Below are 19,485 nucleotides of genomic sequence, written 5' to 3' on the forward strand. Positions count from 1 at the left end.
AAAAAAAATATAGAAAAGTTGCTTTAAAAAATCATATTAATCCATTTTTGAAATTTAAAATAGTTTATACTCAATTAATCATGCGCTAATGACTCACCTCGTTTTGCGTATCTTCCCAATCTTCTCAATCCCCTATCTCTCAAACTCACCCTAAGAGACAGTATCCCGCTTTTTTTTGAATTCATGTTCTTTTGGATAGTTCCAGCATGCAGGGTCCGTGACATCGGTGGTTTCCTATTCATCTTCATGCGAACTTATTCTTCAATATTTCGATGTGTGTTGTGTGTCGCTGTTGGAACTACGGGTGATATTAATGGTGGCGTCGAAGTTAGTTAGAAGGAAATGGTTTTGTACGTAGCATTGGCTGCACGGGAGGTACGGGTAACCATAGTACCATACATTGCTTGTGGTCTTGATGTAAACGTTACCGCACATGAAATTCGATAAGATGTAAGCACTTTGCTTATGCACTTACGCATTAAAACATGTAAAGAAATCATATCAAATACGGGAAGCAAAGAAGTTTGTGAAAGGGAGGGCATTGAGGAAGTCAGTACAAACACTTGTCCATCTTTTTTTCGGAAAAGAGAAGACCACGGCACTACAGTATTTTATCGACATTCCAATTTGACTGCAGACCTGATTAGATGCCAAAGGAGACTATACATACAAGGGACAAGTATACAGTGACCACTTAAAAGAAGCGAAGAGTTAGTTGTATAAACTATTCATCTTTGAATATGTCACGTCAATGCTACTATCTGTTCAATGTGCGGCTACAATCAGTTTAGACCATGTTTAGATGGGACTAAAACTTTCAAGTCCTTATCACATTGGATGTTTGGACACTAATTACAAATATTAAACGTAGACTATTAATAAAACCCATTCATAATCTTAGACTAATTCGCGAGACGAATCTATTGAGTCTAATTAATCCATAATTAGCCTATGTGATGCTACAGTAAACATTCTCTAATTATGGATTAATTAGGCTTAAAAATTTGTCTCGCGAATTAGCTTTCATTTATGTAATTAGTTTTGTAAGTAGTCTATATCTAATACTCTAAATTAGTGTCTAAATATAGGGACTAAAGTTAAGTCCCTGGATCCAAACACCACCTTAATAGGTCAGTGACATCATCATCTCTTAGATGATTGCGCTGCACACAAAGATCCAGATGGTGGTGCGAAACTCGTATTGCCGATAAACCAGTAGAGGACCCACTTCAAGTTGCACAGCGTGTATTTTAGTGCTTTCGTCCAGTTCTCCACTTTATTAAAACTTAAGAAGATTGTGTGGCTCCCTACCTTGTCACCATCAATCCTGCGAAACAGAGTAGTAATTTAAATTAGCAGTAGCACAGGTGAAAATGCTTGCATAACGTAGGAATGCTCTTGCTTATATAAGTAAAATTATCATATGAAGGAAAGAGAACATTGCAATCACAATCCTTCCCCATCTTAAGTATCCTCAATGATGACTGATGAGCACATTTTATTCTAAGTACAATAGTATAGAAGAAGTGTTGTAACTTGTAAGCATGAACCATGCAATTCATATAATAAAATGTACTCAATTTCAAAAGTAACACAGTACCATAAAGTTGAAATATATCTTACTTGTATGGGAGCTTTAATGACTTCTCAGGTGGTACATTGTTCTCTTTATCCAAGCTAATAGCGAACTCAGCAAAATCTTGCAGGCAGGTTAGAAACCATGTCATGGCTTTGTCAAAACGTGTGCTCCAGAATAAATTCACGGGACCAAACCTGGTTAGCATGATATAACTGCAGTGCTCAACAAAGGGACAACAAATATGAAAAATGCACACCCAGAGCAAACTGTCAGTAAATAGGGCAAATATAGAAAGTGCACAACCCCTTCCTCCTCTTACTACTACTACTACTACTACTACTACTACTACTACTACTACTACTACTACAAAATGTTCTTGTAAATTATAGTCAATACCAATGATCAGATAAACATATTATGAACCTTAGAAAAGCTACATTACAAATCTTCTGGAAGTTCATTTTAGAAAAAGAAAAACAGGAATACTAATTAGCCAGGGGGAAACGTACAGTTCATATGTATTTTTGTGGATATCTGTGACTCTTGGGTAGCTACCCATAGGGTGAATCTTAATCCGGTACCTAGAAAAAAGTTCAGGAACTCCAAAGAGAAGTCATCGTTTATATGAACACCTTCAATTAAGTTTAAATTTCCATTTAGCCTGAATATGCACTTGTGAAACATCACTGATGAGAGATAAGAAGAACTTCTGAAAAACTTAAGCAACACCTATCATGAAATACAATATAAGAGGGGTTGATGTGCATCCACTATCTTTCCAAATTGCTATAACACCTTTTGTTCTTCCTAGTTTGGACTTATACATCTGTGCCAGATCTTTCTCATGAACAGTCTCATAAACCAAAGTTTCATAACACACTTCCTAGTACAAAGGTTAAGCCTCATTGATAAAGTTTCCGTATAAAAAGGACAAAGGATAACTACATGGAGTAACTACTAAAATGCATTGAAACATGTGGCATAAGTGTAACTAGTTGATGAAGGGAAGATCAATGGGAATTCCTTCTCAAAAGAATGACCAATGGATTAATTGTAGTAAAATAAATAGTCATCAATATGTCAAGGATACTCAAATTTTGGGGTGAAGTACTGAGCCATGGTATGCAAAAGAAGAGCAGCCTGACCCCAAGCAGCATTTATCTCATCCCATTCAACCTAAGAAAAGGGTATCAGATTTATTAACAAAGGATCAAACATGAGATGTGGTATATCTGTAAATTTTGCATAATTACCTGTACATTAGGAAGGCGTCCGAGTCGGAAGTTGTTTATTGTTCCAATTACTCCATCATGTGAAATATAGAATGCATCATTGAGAACATTTGTTTGCTTCAGCAATTCCAAATGAACCTGTGAAACTTCTATTTTGGCCAAAATTGCATCTCTTTCTTCCTGAATAGTGAAGCGAAAAATTTAGTCAACGATTTCTAAGTATCAAAGATAAAAGTTGGCATACAGCTTAGCCATCAGAAAGCATACACATAGATAAGGAACCAAAACTAAAGATAGTATTTTCAAACAAGAAGGCAGTGTAAAGCACGATAATGCAGATAGTATGCATAAGGCATAAACAATAAAACTTTCTAAAAGCGATTTATGTTTTGCCAACAGAATACGGGATCACAAAATCAACCATAGAGCCATAAAGGCATAGACTTGGTTTATACTGCGTGAGCTATATGACAGATCTGGGACAGAATGCACGTCCTGCTTGTCTGTACACTCTTGAGTAGATACCAAAAAAGATGTTGATAAAATAATGAATTGCTAATATGCTATTCTATAAGTACTCCATCCGTCCCAAAATATAAGCATTTTTGGACTTTGACACGGTCTTCAAGATGCTACTTTGACCAACAATATCTATAAAAGTAATATGTTTTAAATAAAAAGAGTTGCATATTATGATAGTTTGTTTAATGATAAATCTAGAAACACCAATTTTACACGATTGATCTTTTTTTATTATTTTGCTATCAATAGTCAAAATTTAAAATGTTTGACTTGGCACTATTCTAAAAATGCTTATATATTTTGGGACAGAGGGAGTAGATATTTATAGGGCCTGCAGTAGGCATATACCTGGTGAGATGTCAACTGAAACTGAAAGCTATTGAATTCATGCCAATACCTGTTTCAAAAATATAATACATCAGCTTTGTTTGACAAGTAACAGGAACTCTGCGAATAACATAGCCAACATAGTAGTTACGGATTGCACAAACCACCGGATAATTGTTGTAGCAATACGATAATACTGTGTTTGTGGCAGTGTTATCTTTTGAATAGAAACGAGCTGTTTTAGTTTCAAGAGCAAAATATACTAATATTTTTTAATGTAACACTGATATATTCATACAGTATTCTAGGCCAGAATTCATCATAAAGAAAAAAAAAAGCACGATCAGGACTCACACGCAAAATTGAATTAAAAATAATCTGAGACTCTGCATCCTGACCCCTGTAGACAAACTTCTGAGGTAATAACAAGAACATAATGGAAAGGTAACTGACCTTTCTTCCAATTCTTCAAATTCTTTAGATTTTATTTCAAGATCCTTCATCTCAGAACTAATTTCTGAATATTGCTTTTCAGCTTCTTCAATAGCGGCGTTAAGCTTCTTTTCTTCTTCTTCAATCTGAAATCAATGGCACAAACACAAAGTCGTTTAGTTCCAAGAAAATAATGGCCATCGATCAGTTCAAAATAAACTATTGTTGAGTCTATTTTTTTTATCATGCAAGCAAGGTTTTTTACAGAACTATTGGGCAACTTCTTCAAGACTACACTTTTAATGTCCTTCTAAACCGACATGCATCCTCTTTGATGGAGGTTGAAGAGGAATTAATTTTCATTTAAACTACATTGTACATGATTGGTATACAGAAGAAACTAAATCTTCTGTCTTCTCTTATATTGTCCCAAGCAGCACGCTCTCCTGCATTTCTAATATCGTTAATCACCAGCTGATCATACATATGTAAAAGAGATTGTCACCTTCAGTTTCTCCTTCTGAAAACCAGCATCGCTGAGGACAGTGTGGGATTCCTGCTCCAAATGTTGAAGACAGACTTCATAAGCTTTAATGTCAGCATTAACATCTTCAATCTCCTTATCCATCTTATCAGAGAGCAACCTCATACAGTCCAGACACATTGGCTGCTCAACCTGCAAGTACATTGCAGATTTACATCATTATCAGCATATAACATTTAACAATGAGCCATCAAGTCACGCAAATAAATGTACTTCCCACATACAACACACACAAAAAAAGAGAGAATTACGATGCAATAATTGCAGCAGCAAGTAAATTGCAGAAATTGCAAATGCATGCGAGCCCAGACATTCAATAATATAGAGACAGATTAAGCAAGCATTGTACCTGAGTTTGTGACGTAGCAATCTCAAATGCCCGTTTTAATACAGTCACGTTAGAGTGAAAACTATTTCCTGGTAACAAACTACTGGAATTGATACTTGGTGGTGGCAACTGCGCACCACCTCCTTCAGAAGTAGATGTCTTGTATATGGAAGCAGCAGCAGGTGGAAGCACTATATATGAACCCTCCATCGCTCTTGTTGGCTGGTTAGGTTCGATATGTGGGGCTGCTGCACTTGGTGGGCGTGGGGGAATTCCATGGCCATGAGATTTGTTTTGCTTGGATAGCACGACATAAGAATTATCCATCCTGCTAGCTCCCATAATACTTCCATGAACAGAGGATGCATGCGCTGCATAGATAGGAACAATGACTTTGAAGAAACTGAAAGCTAACAATTACTTTCAAGACAAATCTCTGGCACAAATGATGCATTAGTTTACATAAAAGAAAACATGTAGAGAAAACGAAGCAAGAAGTGGTGGAGCCATAATAAATGATAAAAATATTCGATCTGAGTATATGACGAAATGGTCTATGATTTATCTTGGGTGGAAACTTGCAGGTATAAACATTAGACTGATAAACACTAGAGTAATACCTCTAGTCCACAGGAAGATAAGAGTGGCAACAGAAGCATATACCACGTAAACTAAGTAAACCATGCTGCCACCATTACGAAGACTACAGTAGTTTTAAGTTCCAACTTTCAATTCAAATCAGTAATGCCAGGAAAAACCATAAACACACACCACTACACCAGAAACAGGAACTTCAGCTTTACAGGAATCCGCAATCCCAACAGTAATTTCAGTAAGCACTGTAAAGTTCTCACCGTCGCACTATCAAATCGAACAAAATTGCACTTATGCATTCAACTCAACAATGCATATATTTCGATATCAGTATTGGATTCCATTTGTCTAGAACCAACAAACAACTACTCATTTCATCAGAAATTCGGCAACTAATATAACCCAATACAAACCTAGGTTTTTACTTAAAGAGAACTACACTAATTCCTAACAATTCAATCATATGCCCAATTTTCCCCGGAGGTAGGGAAGGGACAGGAAGCGAATCGGACAGGGCGTAAGGGTACCAGAGGTGGCCTGAGCCGGGAGCTTATCGGCGAAGGAATCCACGCCGACGACGACGAGCGCGCGGTGGCACTCCTGGCACTTGAACCGCGGAATCGACGGATCCACCCCACCAGCCCTGTTGCCGACCGCGGCCGCGGCCGCGGCGGGGGCCTTCATGTCGCCGGAATCAAGGACGCCCACGCTCGCTCACGCTGTGGTTTTCTCTCTCTACTTCTCGAGATTTTCTCCTCTCGGAAGCTCCAATTTCATGGCGGCCGGCGGGGAAGCGAGGTCGGCACGGATTCGTCGTCGCGGGAGCAAACAGCAACGAGCAAACAGTCGCTGACACGTGGAGCCCACCTGTCAGGGATAATAACATAATACTAGTCTACCCTATAATTCACCAACACAATGTTATATTCCTTATTCCTCGTTGATCGGTCAGGATGCCCTCTCACAGATCCAACGCCTCACGTCGCTCCCACCTTCTCCCATCCGCGATTCTCCCTCTAAATCGCGATCTCTCTCCCTATAATCTCTCCGCCTAATTACGCCCCACCGCACCTCTCCCTCGCGCATCGCCTACCCTAATCGCCACCTGCCGCTCACTCCCTCGCGCTCGCGCCGCCTCGCAGGTCCGCCGCCGCGCCGCTGCCGACCTAGGTCCCCCCTGCGGCGACCAGGCAGGGACGGACGCGGGCATCCATCGCCTTGTCGGGCCCCTCCACTCCCTCCCCACCTCGTGCCGCCGGTTGACGCGGCGCAGCCGGAGCCCCCCGCAGAGCACGCGCTGCATCACCTTCGCCCGCGTTCGTTTCTCCCGTACCTGCGGAGGCGGGTCGCCGACACCCAGCGCCTCCGTCAACACGACGCCGCGGCCTGTCTGCGACTCCTCCTCCTTTTGGCCCAGCTACAAAATAGCAAACGTATGCTCAGCATTTCACCTTCATATGCTTCTATTTTTTGGGAATCCTTTTGTTTTCTTTAAGATAAACCAAGTTTTATCCATGTTAAACAGTTACTACATCAAGATAATAGCGTCGCTCCTCCACCTCCGTGGGCAGCATGCCCTGATCCCTCCTTGCCGTTGTCGCTGCCGCCTTCAATCCTCCATCGTCAAGGACTCAAGGTGCACCGCCGATGTGCCGATCCCTCCCGCTCGTGCCGCCACCGATCCCCTCACTCTCGTATTTTTCAGAAAAGAGACTATCCTCCTCAAGCAAAGACGACACGGCCGGCGGAGAACCTCCACGTCACGAGGCGTGTGTGCTCCCTACCTCACCGCAGGTACTTTCCATTGCTTCTGCTACATTGATTTATTTCTGAACCATTTAGATTTGTCTAAATCAAATTTTCTTCCATCCTGTTAATCAGATGCAAAATTCAAAAGCAAATTAATGAGAGTTAAAATAAATTCTGAGCTTTACTCTAAAAACAGCTTAGGAAAGTTGATATTTATATTAATTTCAGAACATGATGTTCCTTGTGAATAAATAATATGATCTTCAAGCACTTCAAGCAACTATTATGTATGTCCTCCTATTTGCTGTGTGTTATGAATGGAATATGCTAGGTCTATTTGCCAGTTATAGTGTCCATGGCCTGTTTTGTTCTAATGGTTATTAGAGGTATTACATGCCTGTTTATACCATATATCAGTACCATAGAAGTCTTCTTTTCTTTTATTTCAGATGCATGACTATATAGCATAATGCTGATTGGGAATGATGCTTTCCTGACAATTGTTGTCCATTTAAAAAGAACCAAATATGCTGAGCCTATGCCACGCAAAAAAGTCAAACAGAACTATTCCACTATCACACTTCACTTTCAAAAGTTTCGGTCAGTGGTGAATTGATGGAGGTGGAACAATTTTTTCTAAGAATTTGATAGGGAAGGACATGTAATTATATCATTTGAATCTATCGCAACAATTTGAGCTATTTTCTTAACTGATAAGTGTGCCTACGATTTTCATTACAGCCCGAATTATAAAATCCACCTTTTATATGTACCTGTATGCACATGAACTGGTGTTGATTTAGTTAATCTTCACACTGCAGTATATTAGATCGACAATACATGCACTTGGGTGTAAGGATTTTTTGTGGTCTCAGTTGAGTTGAGGAATTTGGTTAACTTTGACACCTGAAGTATATTAGGTCGATGATAAATGCGCTTGTTTGCAAGGATTCATATGGTCTCAATTGGGTTGACGATTCAACAAATGTAATTCAGATTGGTCTGGATGGAATATCATGCATGATTGAGTTTCTATGTTAGATGGTCACGGAGTGTGTGGCGTAGCCCTGCTATTTTACTTTGATCATGAGGCCAACATTTTCAAGATTCAACATAAATATGCACTGCACGTTTCCAATTTCATTTCTCATGAGTCGAGCTTCATATTTCAGACAGTACAAAAATACAGGCTCAGAAAGCAGTATAATCATTTCTAAGAGTCTGAATTGTTGTAGTATTATTAACAAAATTAACAAGCAGTACGTGCTAATGAAGTGCTGCAGTGCCATTGAGTTAGATCAGCTCTGCACACTGTTGGCGGAAATGTCAACTTGTAATCTCGGAAAAAACAGCCATGCAACCCATTATAACCAGTATCTGATGTATCTGATGAAAATAGGCATGAAGAAAACATGGATAACAACTACATGAAGGTGGAGCAATGTACCATGATCATGTTTGTCCCCCGTAAGGCATGTAAGTTTCGGTTAATGACTGGATATGGACCCTCAATTCATTTGTCAGTTTTGTTTTCAACCCACATGCAATAATTAGTGGACTGTTAGGGCAGTCATTTGGCTATTTTCTGCTGCAATTGAGTATTAAATGCCAAGAATTAATTCTGAAAATATATATACAGACGTATCGTTTTTCTAGATCACGCTGTCTGCAATATCTTTCACAGAGACCCATGAGAGTTTCTCTTTTAACAGCATAGTGCTATGAATCTGTCTAAACTCGAGTATGCATTATACTTACATGCTGGGATGACCATAGCCTGGGATATTATTGATGAAAAAAGTTATATGCCACTATAAAGACGGTCTGAATATAATTGCACTATGAATTGGATCAGCGCTTGTTACTGAAGAGCTCTTTTACAGTCTCCATCTAACCAAGCTAGACTCCTAGATGTAGCAGAAAAAGTTGGTTTCATATATTACAGAGTAAATCATTTTCTTTATTGTAGGAGATTGCATATCATGGAACATCTGCTTTCAGACATCTCTATACCCTAACAGTGACCAGGATTAGATCTTCATTTTCAGACAGTCTAAAACTAAATTAGGTCACCAACAGAAACACATATGAACAACATTGAGCTATCTCCAAAGTGCTACAGTTTTAGGAGGGGTCAATACATATAATGCTTCAGTATAAGACTCTTTTGTCTTCTTTGCCATGAGCAGAATTCCTTTGATTATCCTGGATAGGTGATTCGTGGAGTATTTTCATTGCTCTGCTGCTCAACAAAAGAGTTTGGTAAGATTTGAACGGTTGGTTGTATAGGTCATTGACATGATGTACCCAGTTTGGATTCCGTATAATTTGTTTTTCACATGAATAGCTAAATGTGCATGAATAGCTAGTTTTTTCACATGTGCAGAACAAGGGCAAAGTGCTTCTTGCAGTAAAGATATAGCTTTGCTCCATTAGAAGGAAACAAACCAATCGAGAAGAAAGTGGGTGAGAGACATTTTATTCTTCTCAAGTCTCAACTTCCAGAAACTGTCAGAGATGCAATACCTGGCTAAATAGTCCTTCCACCCTTGAGGGTTTTTGTTCGGTCTTATCCGCTGTGTACTTGAAGGGCAAATGTATTATTGTATACTGCATAACACAATCAATGCTCTCGAAGTTTATCAATGCTTGAGGATCAACAAGTTATGGTCTAAATTTTAAACCATAGAGTTTATTACTTTCAATATTCCACTATGTTTTCCAAATTAGCATGGTGCGATTGAGAAATCAAAATGATGTATATGTTTTCATGCTGCTATTGAGATATCAAAATGATGTATATGATTTCCATAATTTCAATATAAGATCGCAACATTGTGAATTGGTTTCAACTAATGTTTGTTTATATTTTGTATGTTAGATATGGATCAAAATGCTTCTGCTAATGAAGGTCGCTTTGCCTCCAGAGATATAACAAATAGAAAAATTAATATGTTTTAAGTGCATAAGACAAGAAAAATGAATGAAAATGATCTAAGGGAACATTCGAATTCGTGACATGACTTTATATAATTTTTTTATTCGCGACATCTGAATCCATTTTAAAGTTTTATTAAAGACAAATATAATTACACCGTATAGTATTAATGTTTTGGTCATTGGGAAAGTTTGACCCCCTCTTTTCTCTCCGATTCTGCGAGGCGACATCGGCGGCGAGAGGCGGGCTAGGGTTTCGAGCACCGCCACCGCGCGCCATGGCCGAGGCCAACCAGTACCAGATCCTGGTGCGGCTCCTCGACGGCCGCACACGCTGCCTCCGCTTCTCGACGACGACCGTCTCCGGCGCGGCGCTCCTCGACGCCGTCTCGGCGCTCTCCCGCGTCCCCGCCGCGTCCCTCCGCCTCGTCACCGGCCGCCTCGACGTCTCGCCGTCCTCCGTCCTCGCCTCCTCCGCCGACGGCCGATTCCCCTCCGCATCCGCGCTCCTTCGCCTCCGCGGAGGCAAGGGCGGGTTTGGCTCGCTCCTCCGTGGCGCCGCCTCCAAGGCCGGCCAGAAGAAGACCAGCAACTTCGACGCCTGCCGCGATATCAACGGCCGCCGCCTGCGCCACGTTAACGCCGAGCGCCGCCTCGAGGAGTGGAAGGCCGAGGCCGCAGATCGCCAGCTCGAGAAGCTCGCGGAGGATTTCATCAAGAAGAAGGCTAAGGAAGCGGGTCGCGGTGGTGTGAAGGCGGCCGAGGTGGACAAATACCTCGAGAAGTACCGCAAGGATGCCGAGAGTTGCGTTAATGCGGTTGAGGAGTCTGTGCGCGCCTCTCTTGGGAAGAGGAAGACCGTGCCCAAGCCACGCGGTGGGGAAGATGCCAAGAAGCTTAAGATTTGGTGAGTGCCTCAAGAATGACTTATCTGTTGTGGTCTTTACTCTATTTTGTTGTATGTTTATGAAAAAAATTGGTTAATTTGCTGCGAGTCAGTTCAATTGCAATCCATTGGAATAAATTAGAAGCAAGTAGGTTCAATTGTAGTCCATTGGAATAAATAAGGAGCTTCCATCTTCTTGAATGATCCGATCAATTAGCTTAGTCGGTTAAAAGTTTTGTACAGAACTCCAGATGCCGAGTTGAAATTTGTGCTTGCTCGGAGCTGTTGTATGCTTGATTTTGCTGGAACATACACAGCTATAATGAGATCTAGCTAGTTTATGTAAGTGTGTGATTTGTTAGAAGGAAATTTGTCTTTGTTATGCTGCCGTCTTGCGCTTAAATTAATCAAGCATGGTATGCAGACTTTGTGTAGCAAAAGTTATCAACCATCTGAAGAGTGGCCAACATATTATTCCATTTGTGTTGTGAAGTCCCTGATTTAATTCATTTTTGTAGGCTGGGCAAGAAGAAGGTACAAGAGGATGAGAGTGATAGCGATAGTGACAGTGAAATGGATGATGATGAGGGTGCAGATACAAAATCCATAATTCTTGATGATGGGAATTCCTCGCATGGATCCAAAAGTGAGGACGAGAAGGTTGATCTGGGTTCAATTACTGAATCACCTTCAGAAGGAGAGACCTCAGGTGAGAAGTCTGGACGCTCTGAATCAGAGGAGAATGGAAACGGTGTTCAGGAGTCCAGGGAACCTACAATTAGGTCAGAAGGTGAATGCGGTGATTTTATATCAGATGGTGTGGTGGAGCATGAGATTGGAGTGGTGGATGAGCACACACCTGAGAATGGTGTTAGTGCTCTTTCAGAAGAAGTGTTGAAACCAGATGTAAAAGCAGAGGATAACACTGCTTCTGCTTCAGCCACATCACATCTTAATGACCTAGAGGCGCCTCCAGTAGAAGAACCTGCCAATGGAAATATATCTCCTCTTTCACAGGAACCACTGGACCTGACAATTTACAGTTCAGCTGCAGAATTGGAGGTAAGCTTAACATGATTGTGCACCAAATATTGGACCTGCTAGAGTAGATGTGTTGTCATCATAGTGCATATGTTATTTTGTTTTAGTTCCTTTATTTTTTTTGTCCAAAACTAACAACAAATTTGGTTGGAGGTTGAGTTTCCCTGCTCTTGGTTAAGAAGTTGGGAAATTGATATTTAGCTGCTATGCCCAATTGGTGGTAATATAGCAGAGTAGTTGACAACCAGCATGCAGAATGAAAGACCCACACTATCATGTTGACAACACAAAAAAGGGGAATTAGACAACAAGTGACTTTTCAGCCTATCTAAGTATCATTCTTGAGTTCATTATTTCTATATAGTTCAGTTTATATTATGCAGCATGTTTTTACATGAAGCAATGTATGTGATCACATGCAAACTTTGATGAATTACCACTAGGTGTAAAAGTTAATTAGGCACAGTTATTTGCTGAGATATAGAATAACCATTTTTCCTCGCTATGACAAATCATATTACTACGTTGTTATTTCCCTGCACACACTGTATGTAGAATTGACATAACAACCCCTGATGTGTAACTCATTTTGCCTAAATCCTACTAAGCTGATGATGAATCCATTTTTTTCCTGTACTGTACGATGCGTGCATGACAAGAGAGATGGTTTTCTATCCTTGAGTTTTTGTTCAATTATTTTTTTCCCTGTGGTGCCAATGGTGTGCCTACGATGGTTTTGAACTTGCTTGAGTGGAATCTTGTTCTGTGAACTGTCAATTTGTTAGATTTGTTTCATGTATCTCCGTAATCAAACATTTTTTATGTCTTTTAGGTACTTGGCATGGAGAGACTCAAGCTAGAGTTGCAGAATCGTGGACTAAAATGTGGTGGCACCTTACAAGAGCGTGCTGCCAGGCTTTTCCTTCTGAAAACAACACCTCTGGAGAAGCTACCAAAGAAGCTGTTCGCAAAGCCCAGTGGTGGGGGAAAGTGAGAACTAGTGCATATAACAGCTAAAATGACGAAATGCAAATCTATATGTGATGTTCTTTTATAATTTGAAATTGTTGTAATGTGATGATAAACTTTTGTCTTGACGCTGAAAATTAATGAGCTATGACGTGCCAGTATGCACATGTTGTAATGTCTACTAGAACTTCGCTGTTACTGAATAGTGTGCACACCCTCTTCGAGCGCTTAGTATGTAATTTCACCTATCGAAGTTACGGTTTCTTGTCATTCCTCTATGTACAGAGAACTTAGCCTTCTTAAAATTGCTCCTATGTAGATTTGAACTTAAGACTTAGGGCGTTACTTAAGTTATTGTAACCTCTAGGCTACATGCCCTTTCACTTCTCATCACTCCTGGCACTGCTAACTTAAATTAACTCAATTATTAAAAGATAAAAAACCGCTGTTGAAATTAATTGACCTGTTGGTGTAGTTCATAATTTCTACCTTTTTTACTTAGAGAAGTGTATTTTTTTTACCTGGTCTCTATATCCAACCGTATATATGCAGCCATTTTAAATTAGGAACTTAGCCCTCAAATAACTCAATCTAAAATTCGCTCTTATAGAGATTTGAACTCAGCATCTTGTGGTGCAACTCAGGTCACTGCAACCACTAGACTACATGCCCTTCCACAGTTTAGAATTTCTAGCTGTAATCCTTTTACAGTGGAGCATAAGATTTCAATATGGTTTAAGCTGCTAAACAATACAAATCAAGTGTTCATATGTTTCTGTAAGCTCCGATTTGGCAGCAGGGTGAAGTTGGATTCTGCACTGATTCATGTCAGGAATCTGCTCTCTTTATCTTGGTCGTTTTCTCTGCCCATTATGGGCAAACGAACTGGAGGATCCACGAAACCCACACGGCCACACACCTTGCTGTTGCCCATGGAGAATGTATTGAAGGTGGAAACAGATGTGACGAACCTCAAGAACCATCAAATCGCCACTTCGTCATTGGTGGTTTGAGTTTAATCGGTTCATCGCATCTGTGCTTCACCTCCAATACAACCCTACAGGAAGCAAAGAAGCCCTGCCTCTGCAAGTTTGTCAGGTGTGAAGGCGTTCTCCAGCTTCAGCTTGTAGATGATCTTCCTTCTAAAATGTTGTAGCTTCTCTGGCGCACTTCCATCCTGCCAGCTCTGTCACGCTAACCCTTAAGAAGACATCATCAACCGTCAAATGCATTTTGATGATGTTTTTCCCCTGTACATAAAGTTAGAGAGAAAAACAAGAAATACATTAGCAGAAAAATATTTTAGAGTAATTTTTATGTAGAAAGCTTTCACACAAAATACATCATTTATCGGTATGAAAAGCATGCTAATAAAAAGCGGTAAAATCTGTATATCAGAAAAGAACGGGTCTTTATCTAATTGTGATTTGTCGTTTCAGTCAATTTTCACTTTCCGGTGACTTGTACGAGACCGCTGTGCGGTCGCAACTCGCAAGACTATCCAGAACTTTGTACCGAGACCAAACAAGTGGAATGGAAAATCCTGCAGCACCACACAGGTTGAATACTTGAAGCACTGTTTGCGCTGTGGATAATTGCATCGACGACCCGTCCCCTGGCCGTGCCACTCACTCTCCCTCCGCGCGCTTCGTCTCTTCACCACATCTTGATGAAGAAACGGTCCTGGATAAGGTTCACGTTGCCTTCTTTAATTAGCTCACGATAAACTTTGAACAAGTCGGTAATTGCGACGCCCTTGATAGCGGCGGCTTCAGAGGGAGGGAGATAAGAACTCCGGATGCCAAAGTTTTAACTGCTGTTTTCAAGTGGGCAAAGCACCACGTACACTCGTCGCCGTCGCTCTCGTTGTCCCCAGCTGTCCTTCGTTTTCCACGCCAAAACGGATGCCACTCCAAACTCCCCAAAACTCCGAAGCCTCTACAACTGCAAAATCCGATCGACCTAGCCAGTCGCATGATCGATCAAAGGCCGCCGTGCGTGCGCTTTACACCGGTTGGAAAATATCCGCAGAATTCCGATGCATCTCCGGCCGGGGGACTCATCTGGCTAACAAGTGATTAACCCGCTAAATCTATTTATAAACTAAAATAAATCGTGAACCTGTTTATTTTGATATTTAAAGTCGATTCGCGAGTTAGCCATTTACATCCCTACGCGAGAGTGACAGTGTCGAAACGCCGGGCGCGAGCCTGTGGTCGGGTTCGGTTTACCACTCCCGTGTCGGTGAAACGGCGGCGCGAGCCTGTGGACGATGCGATCTCGTGATCCTGTCGCGATTTTCAGCGTTGCGGTGAAGCTTCTACTAATCGTTTGTTTTTTTGGGCGCAGCCGCGCAGCAACAATTAGCTTGATGTGTGATCGTGTGTGCCTGTGTGCCACGTTTGCTTGCTTGTACTGGTTGTTTGGCCGCCGATGAGCTTCGGTTTTTTGTCTTGGTGTGCCTTGGTGTTTAGCACTTTAGCCTCTGGGGGTGTACCTGCGTGTGACAGTTATGTTTCCTGTTTCTAGTCCGGTTCGAGGGCGCGATACTTGCCTCGTGTTTGTTTATGCAAGAAAAGGGAGAAGTGGGGGGCCCGTGATGACGTGACGCTCATTCTGACTGGGATATATTCAATCAGATTGCTTCGATCGACAGTATAGTAGTGATGCAAACTTTTGTGTTTATTAACAAAAAAGAAAGTAGGATATACATTACTCGATCGTAACACGAGGTCACGAACTATATACATATACGTCGCCACCACTTCTCCACTACGTATATGTACAGCAGATCAATGGCCGGGTGACCAGGCAAAATCGTACGTATATCGCTACAAAACCACAATTACGACGTCACGGTACAAAGTATTAACTAATCTTCTCCTCCTCCATGATCAAAGCTTGCAGAAGGTGCAAGCTCAGACATGGCAGTATGCATAGCTACCTCTCCTGGATCGGCGCCAGGCTCTGCGCCCGGCCGCGCGGACCAGGCCTCGCCGCGGCGGCGCCGCGGATGGCGCCGTCCCCCGCCCGGAGCGCGTTCTTCAGCTCCGCCATCCTGGCGTTCCGCCTCCTCGCCCTCTGCTCCCTCAGCCGCGCGGCGAGCCTCTCCGCCTCCTTCCTCGTCATCACCACCTTCACCGTCACGACCGCGCGCTCGGCCGCCGCCTTCTCCTCGCCGCCCGCGGCCTTGGCCACCGGCAGCAGCTCGCCGGCAGCCTCCGCGCCCTTGGACCAACTCTTCGCCGCGGGCTCGTCGCGGCGCCGCACGCGCGGCGCGGCGTTCCCCATACTGGTAGGCAGCGAGTAGCTTGAGAGCTTGAGAGCCGCCTGAGACTAGTGGCCACCCCGGTACGTGGTGTGTGGTGGTTTATTGCGGACTTGTGGCGATGCTGTTGCGATCGAGCAGTGAAACCGGTGGTGGTGCTCGTGGACTGCTTGGAGTGCGCGCGCGCGCGCTTGTTAGCTTTGCTTTATAGCGGGCTCGGGCGCGGGTGGGGGAGGGATGACCTATTCAAAAAGGGCAAAAGACGCGCGCGAGCGGGGCACGGCCGCACGGGCCACGGGGGGTGGACGTGGCGGGCTCGGTGTGGTGTCTGGTGTGCTTGCCTGGTGGTCGACACGATATTTTGGTTCAATATATTTTAGAGTGCTTAAAATTCTGAGAAGCAGCTGGTTGGTAGTTAGTTTCCGAGAATCTATAAAAGCTTATTTTCTAGCTTCTGGCTTTATCATTTCTTGGATTTTACCGCTACAGTTTTTCAGAATCTGAAAAAAAATAGATTGTTTAGAGGGAGTTTCTAATTCTAAAAGAAAATGCAGCATATAATGTGAAATTTTTCTTTATGGATGTTACTTTAAGATATCATATAAACCCATTTTTTATTTAAAATGATTAAAACTTAATTAATCAAGTGTAAGTGTTAATGATTTTATCGTTTAAGTAGCCGTGTGTGACTTGGTTCGACCGGGCCCTTCATCGGTCACCAGCTGCGCACTGCTCGGTTTTTTGACTCTAGGTGACTTGTCAGGTCAAGTTAACACAAACAAAACGCAAAAGGAGCTAATTAAACCTGTCTCACCGTCGGATCGAGACGGTACGTAGAAAAAAGGGTTATCTGGAAGAGGCACGTACGAGTTTTTCCCCTGAAAGTCGCCTGCATCTTGTCTCCGATGAGTGGACTCACCTAGGGGCGTCCCGGGGGCCCGTGCAGCACATGCGACCGAACAGGGCCCCCAAATTTTAAGACCCCTAAAATATTAAGTATATCCTATATATAATAATATTAGAGGCTTTAGTTTAGTTAATTTATAGTCCAAATAGTAGCAAACACAAGGTACAAAACGTTGCAGAAGGTGAATCGATTCATCTTCCATCGTACTCCCGTCCAGGCGTCTGCGTCGTCGCGTATCGCCGAAGTCCCGATGCCGCAGCCGCTTCGTCTCCTCTCCCTAGTTCCCTCCGGCCTTCGCTTCTATTTTATCGCTGATGATCGGCTAATCGCCATGCCCATTTTTAATTTTACTATAAAAAATTTACTAGGCTACTAGAGCCATTTTAATATTTCGTACAGAGACCCGATTTGGCCGGGATGCCCCTGGACTCACCTCATCAGTTCATCGGACCACAAGAGCTAGCAAAGGTGAGAGAGGCAAGGAAAAGACTCGGCCAGGGGGAGGAGGAGTGGACTGTGGCTGTGTTTAGATCCAAAGTTTGGATCCAAACTTCAGTCCTTTTCCATCACATCAACCTGTCATACACACACAATTTTTCAGTCACATCATCTTTAATTTCAACTAAAATACAAACTTTGCGCTGAGCTAATCACAGCCTTTAACCTAGCACGTCAGCTCGCGCTGGCGTGCCTTGGTGCCAGCCTCCCGCAGTCCAGCGCGAACCGCGAAGCTGAGCGCGTTAAAAAATGGTGGCACTGGGCCATCGTCCCGTTGCTTTCAGCTACGCGGCCGGGGCAAGCGTAACGGCATACAGGGGATTTTGCAACTGGTCGAATGACTCTTTATGATGAAATTAAATCACCGTCGTTTCGAGCAGTTAGTTGTCTTCTGTTTTGATCTGCCTTGAATCGTTTATGTAGGGTGCAGTGTGTGGGCGTGCATCATTTTTGCAGTTCTAATTTTCTTTTCAGGTTTGTAGGTGCAGTACTCGGCTCTTGTTTTTCTTTTATGGCAGGAGGAAAACTAGGATGCGTCGATGATCTGATTTTAAATTTTCAGTGTCACTGGATTTTCAAGCAGCAGTGCATACCGAGCTGGCAATTAACTGATTCAAGTATACTAGGACATCGATTGAAACCAGTACAGTAACAACAAGTGTACGCAACTACGTCCGTTGCCACCTCTTTCCGCTAATATACTCCTACGTAGCACATGGCTGCAGGGTGACCAAACAAAATCGTGTACGTACTACTAACTATAAACTACTTCTACTTAGTAGACATACTGGTTGCTTAGCTAATTCTCCTGAATCGGGGCCAGCCTATGCGTCCATGCGTCCCGGCACCGCCCGGGGCTCGCCGAGGCGGCGGCTGCGCCACGGCCGCCGTCTCCCGCCATGATCTCGCTCTTGATCTCCGCCATCCTGGCCTTCCGCCCCATCGCGCTCTGCTCGTTCAGCCTCGCGATCAGCCTCTCCGCGTCCTTCCTCCTCAGCACCACCTTCACCGTCACTCCCGTGGCGGCGGCGGCGGCCGAGTGCTCCGCCCCACGACGCCCGGGCACGGATGCTGGCACGCTCCCGGCCTCCGTGTTCTTGGAGCATCTCTTCCTCCTCCTCCCGCCCGTCGCCGCCGCCGCCGTCGCGTAGTCGTCGTGGCGCATGCCCCGCGCGGCGGCGTTGCCCATGGCGCGCGCCTGTGCCTCGTAGAGCTAATCCAGCCGCTGGCCGCTGCACGCGCGCGCGCACCCAGTGGTTATTGCAGTGGTTCTGATGCGATGAAGTCAGCAGCGGTGGTGGTGGTGTGCCACTCTGGCGGTGGCTTGCCATGCGCGCGCTTTATAGCGTGCGCGGCGATGTGGGGGGTGACCTGTTCAAAAGGGTAAAAGGACGCGCGCGAGCGGTGGAGCCGGAGAAGCCCCGAGCGTATTGACCAGGGTTATCGCGCCGGTCGACGGAGCTAGAGGCGACGGACGTGGCGCGGTGGTCTGTCTCGCTGGTGTGACTGACACGATGCTCTGGCACGGTTTCATTGGGTTTTTCGGGGGTTTTTTTGTCGTGTTAAGTACTGTACTGATGAACGTCGCCGTTGCCCGATCGAAACTTTGGCATGGAATGACCGCAGGCGGCAGCCGGGCTTAGACCGTCAACGGCGTATCTCTTGGGGTTTG

General features: G+C 43.4%; 4 protein-coding genes across 5 annotated transcripts; 1 reads left to right on the forward strand and 3 right to left on the reverse strand.

Annotated features, from left to right (window-relative positions):
* Positions 1 to 700: 700 nt before the first annotated feature.
* Positions 701 to 6,412, reverse strand: LOC4324394 (beclin-1-like protein). 2 transcript variants are annotated; one of them, XM_015767222.3, is made up of 10 exons: positions 6,086 to 6,412; positions 4,986 to 5,335; positions 4,598 to 4,768; positions 4,114 to 4,238; positions 3,682 to 3,730; positions 2,833 to 2,991; positions 2,670 to 2,755; positions 2,089 to 2,160; positions 1,624 to 1,773; positions 701 to 1,327 (listed from the first exon to the last, which is right to left on the reverse strand). In XM_015767222.3, exons 1-10 carry the CDS (start codon positions 6,240 to 6,242, stop codon positions 1,144 to 1,146), a joined length of 1,503 nt encoding a protein of 500 aa, XP_015622708.1. In that variant the 5' UTR covers positions 6,243 to 6,412; the 3' UTR covers positions 701 to 1,143. The 2 variants fall into 2 exon arrangements, with proteins under 2 accessions (XP_015622708.1, XP_015622699.1); XM_015767213.3 differs by having other exon boundaries at positions 1,624 to 1,791.
* A 4,013-nt stretch (positions 6,413 to 10,425) lies between these two features.
* LOC4324395 (uncharacterized) lies at positions 10,426 to 13,321 on the forward strand. The gene is made up of 3 exons (XM_015765561.3): positions 10,426 to 11,151; positions 11,649 to 12,192; positions 13,004 to 13,321. The coding sequence occupies exons 1-3, from the start codon at positions 10,523 to 10,525 to the stop codon at positions 13,163 to 13,165; spliced, it is 1,335 nt and encodes a 444-aa protein (XP_015621047.1). The 5' UTR covers positions 10,426 to 10,522; the 3' UTR covers positions 13,166 to 13,321.
* A 2,483-nt stretch (positions 13,322 to 15,804) lies between these two features.
* Positions 15,805 to 16,610, reverse strand: LOC4324396 (uncharacterized). The gene has a single exon (XM_015780089.3). It carries the CDS (start codon positions 16,429 to 16,431, stop codon positions 16,081 to 16,083), a length of 351 nt encoding a protein of 116 aa, XP_015635575.1. The 5' UTR covers positions 16,432 to 16,610; the 3' UTR covers positions 15,805 to 16,080.
* A 1,801-nt stretch (positions 16,611 to 18,411) lies between these two features.
* On the reverse strand, positions 18,412 to 19,147 carry LOC4324397 (uncharacterized). The gene has a single exon (XM_015787405.3). It carries the CDS (start codon positions 19,000 to 19,002, stop codon positions 18,613 to 18,615), a length of 390 nt encoding a protein of 129 aa, XP_015642891.1. The 5' UTR covers positions 19,003 to 19,147; the 3' UTR covers positions 18,412 to 18,612.
* Between the last annotated feature and the right edge of the window lie 338 nt (positions 19,148 to 19,485).

This window comes from Oryza sativa, chromosome 1, assembly GCF_034140825.1.
Source record: "Oryza sativa Japonica Group chromosome 1, ASM3414082v1".
In the NCBI taxonomy this organism is placed as follows: domain Eukaryota; kingdom Viridiplantae; phylum Streptophyta; class Magnoliopsida; order Poales; family Poaceae; genus Oryza; species Oryza sativa.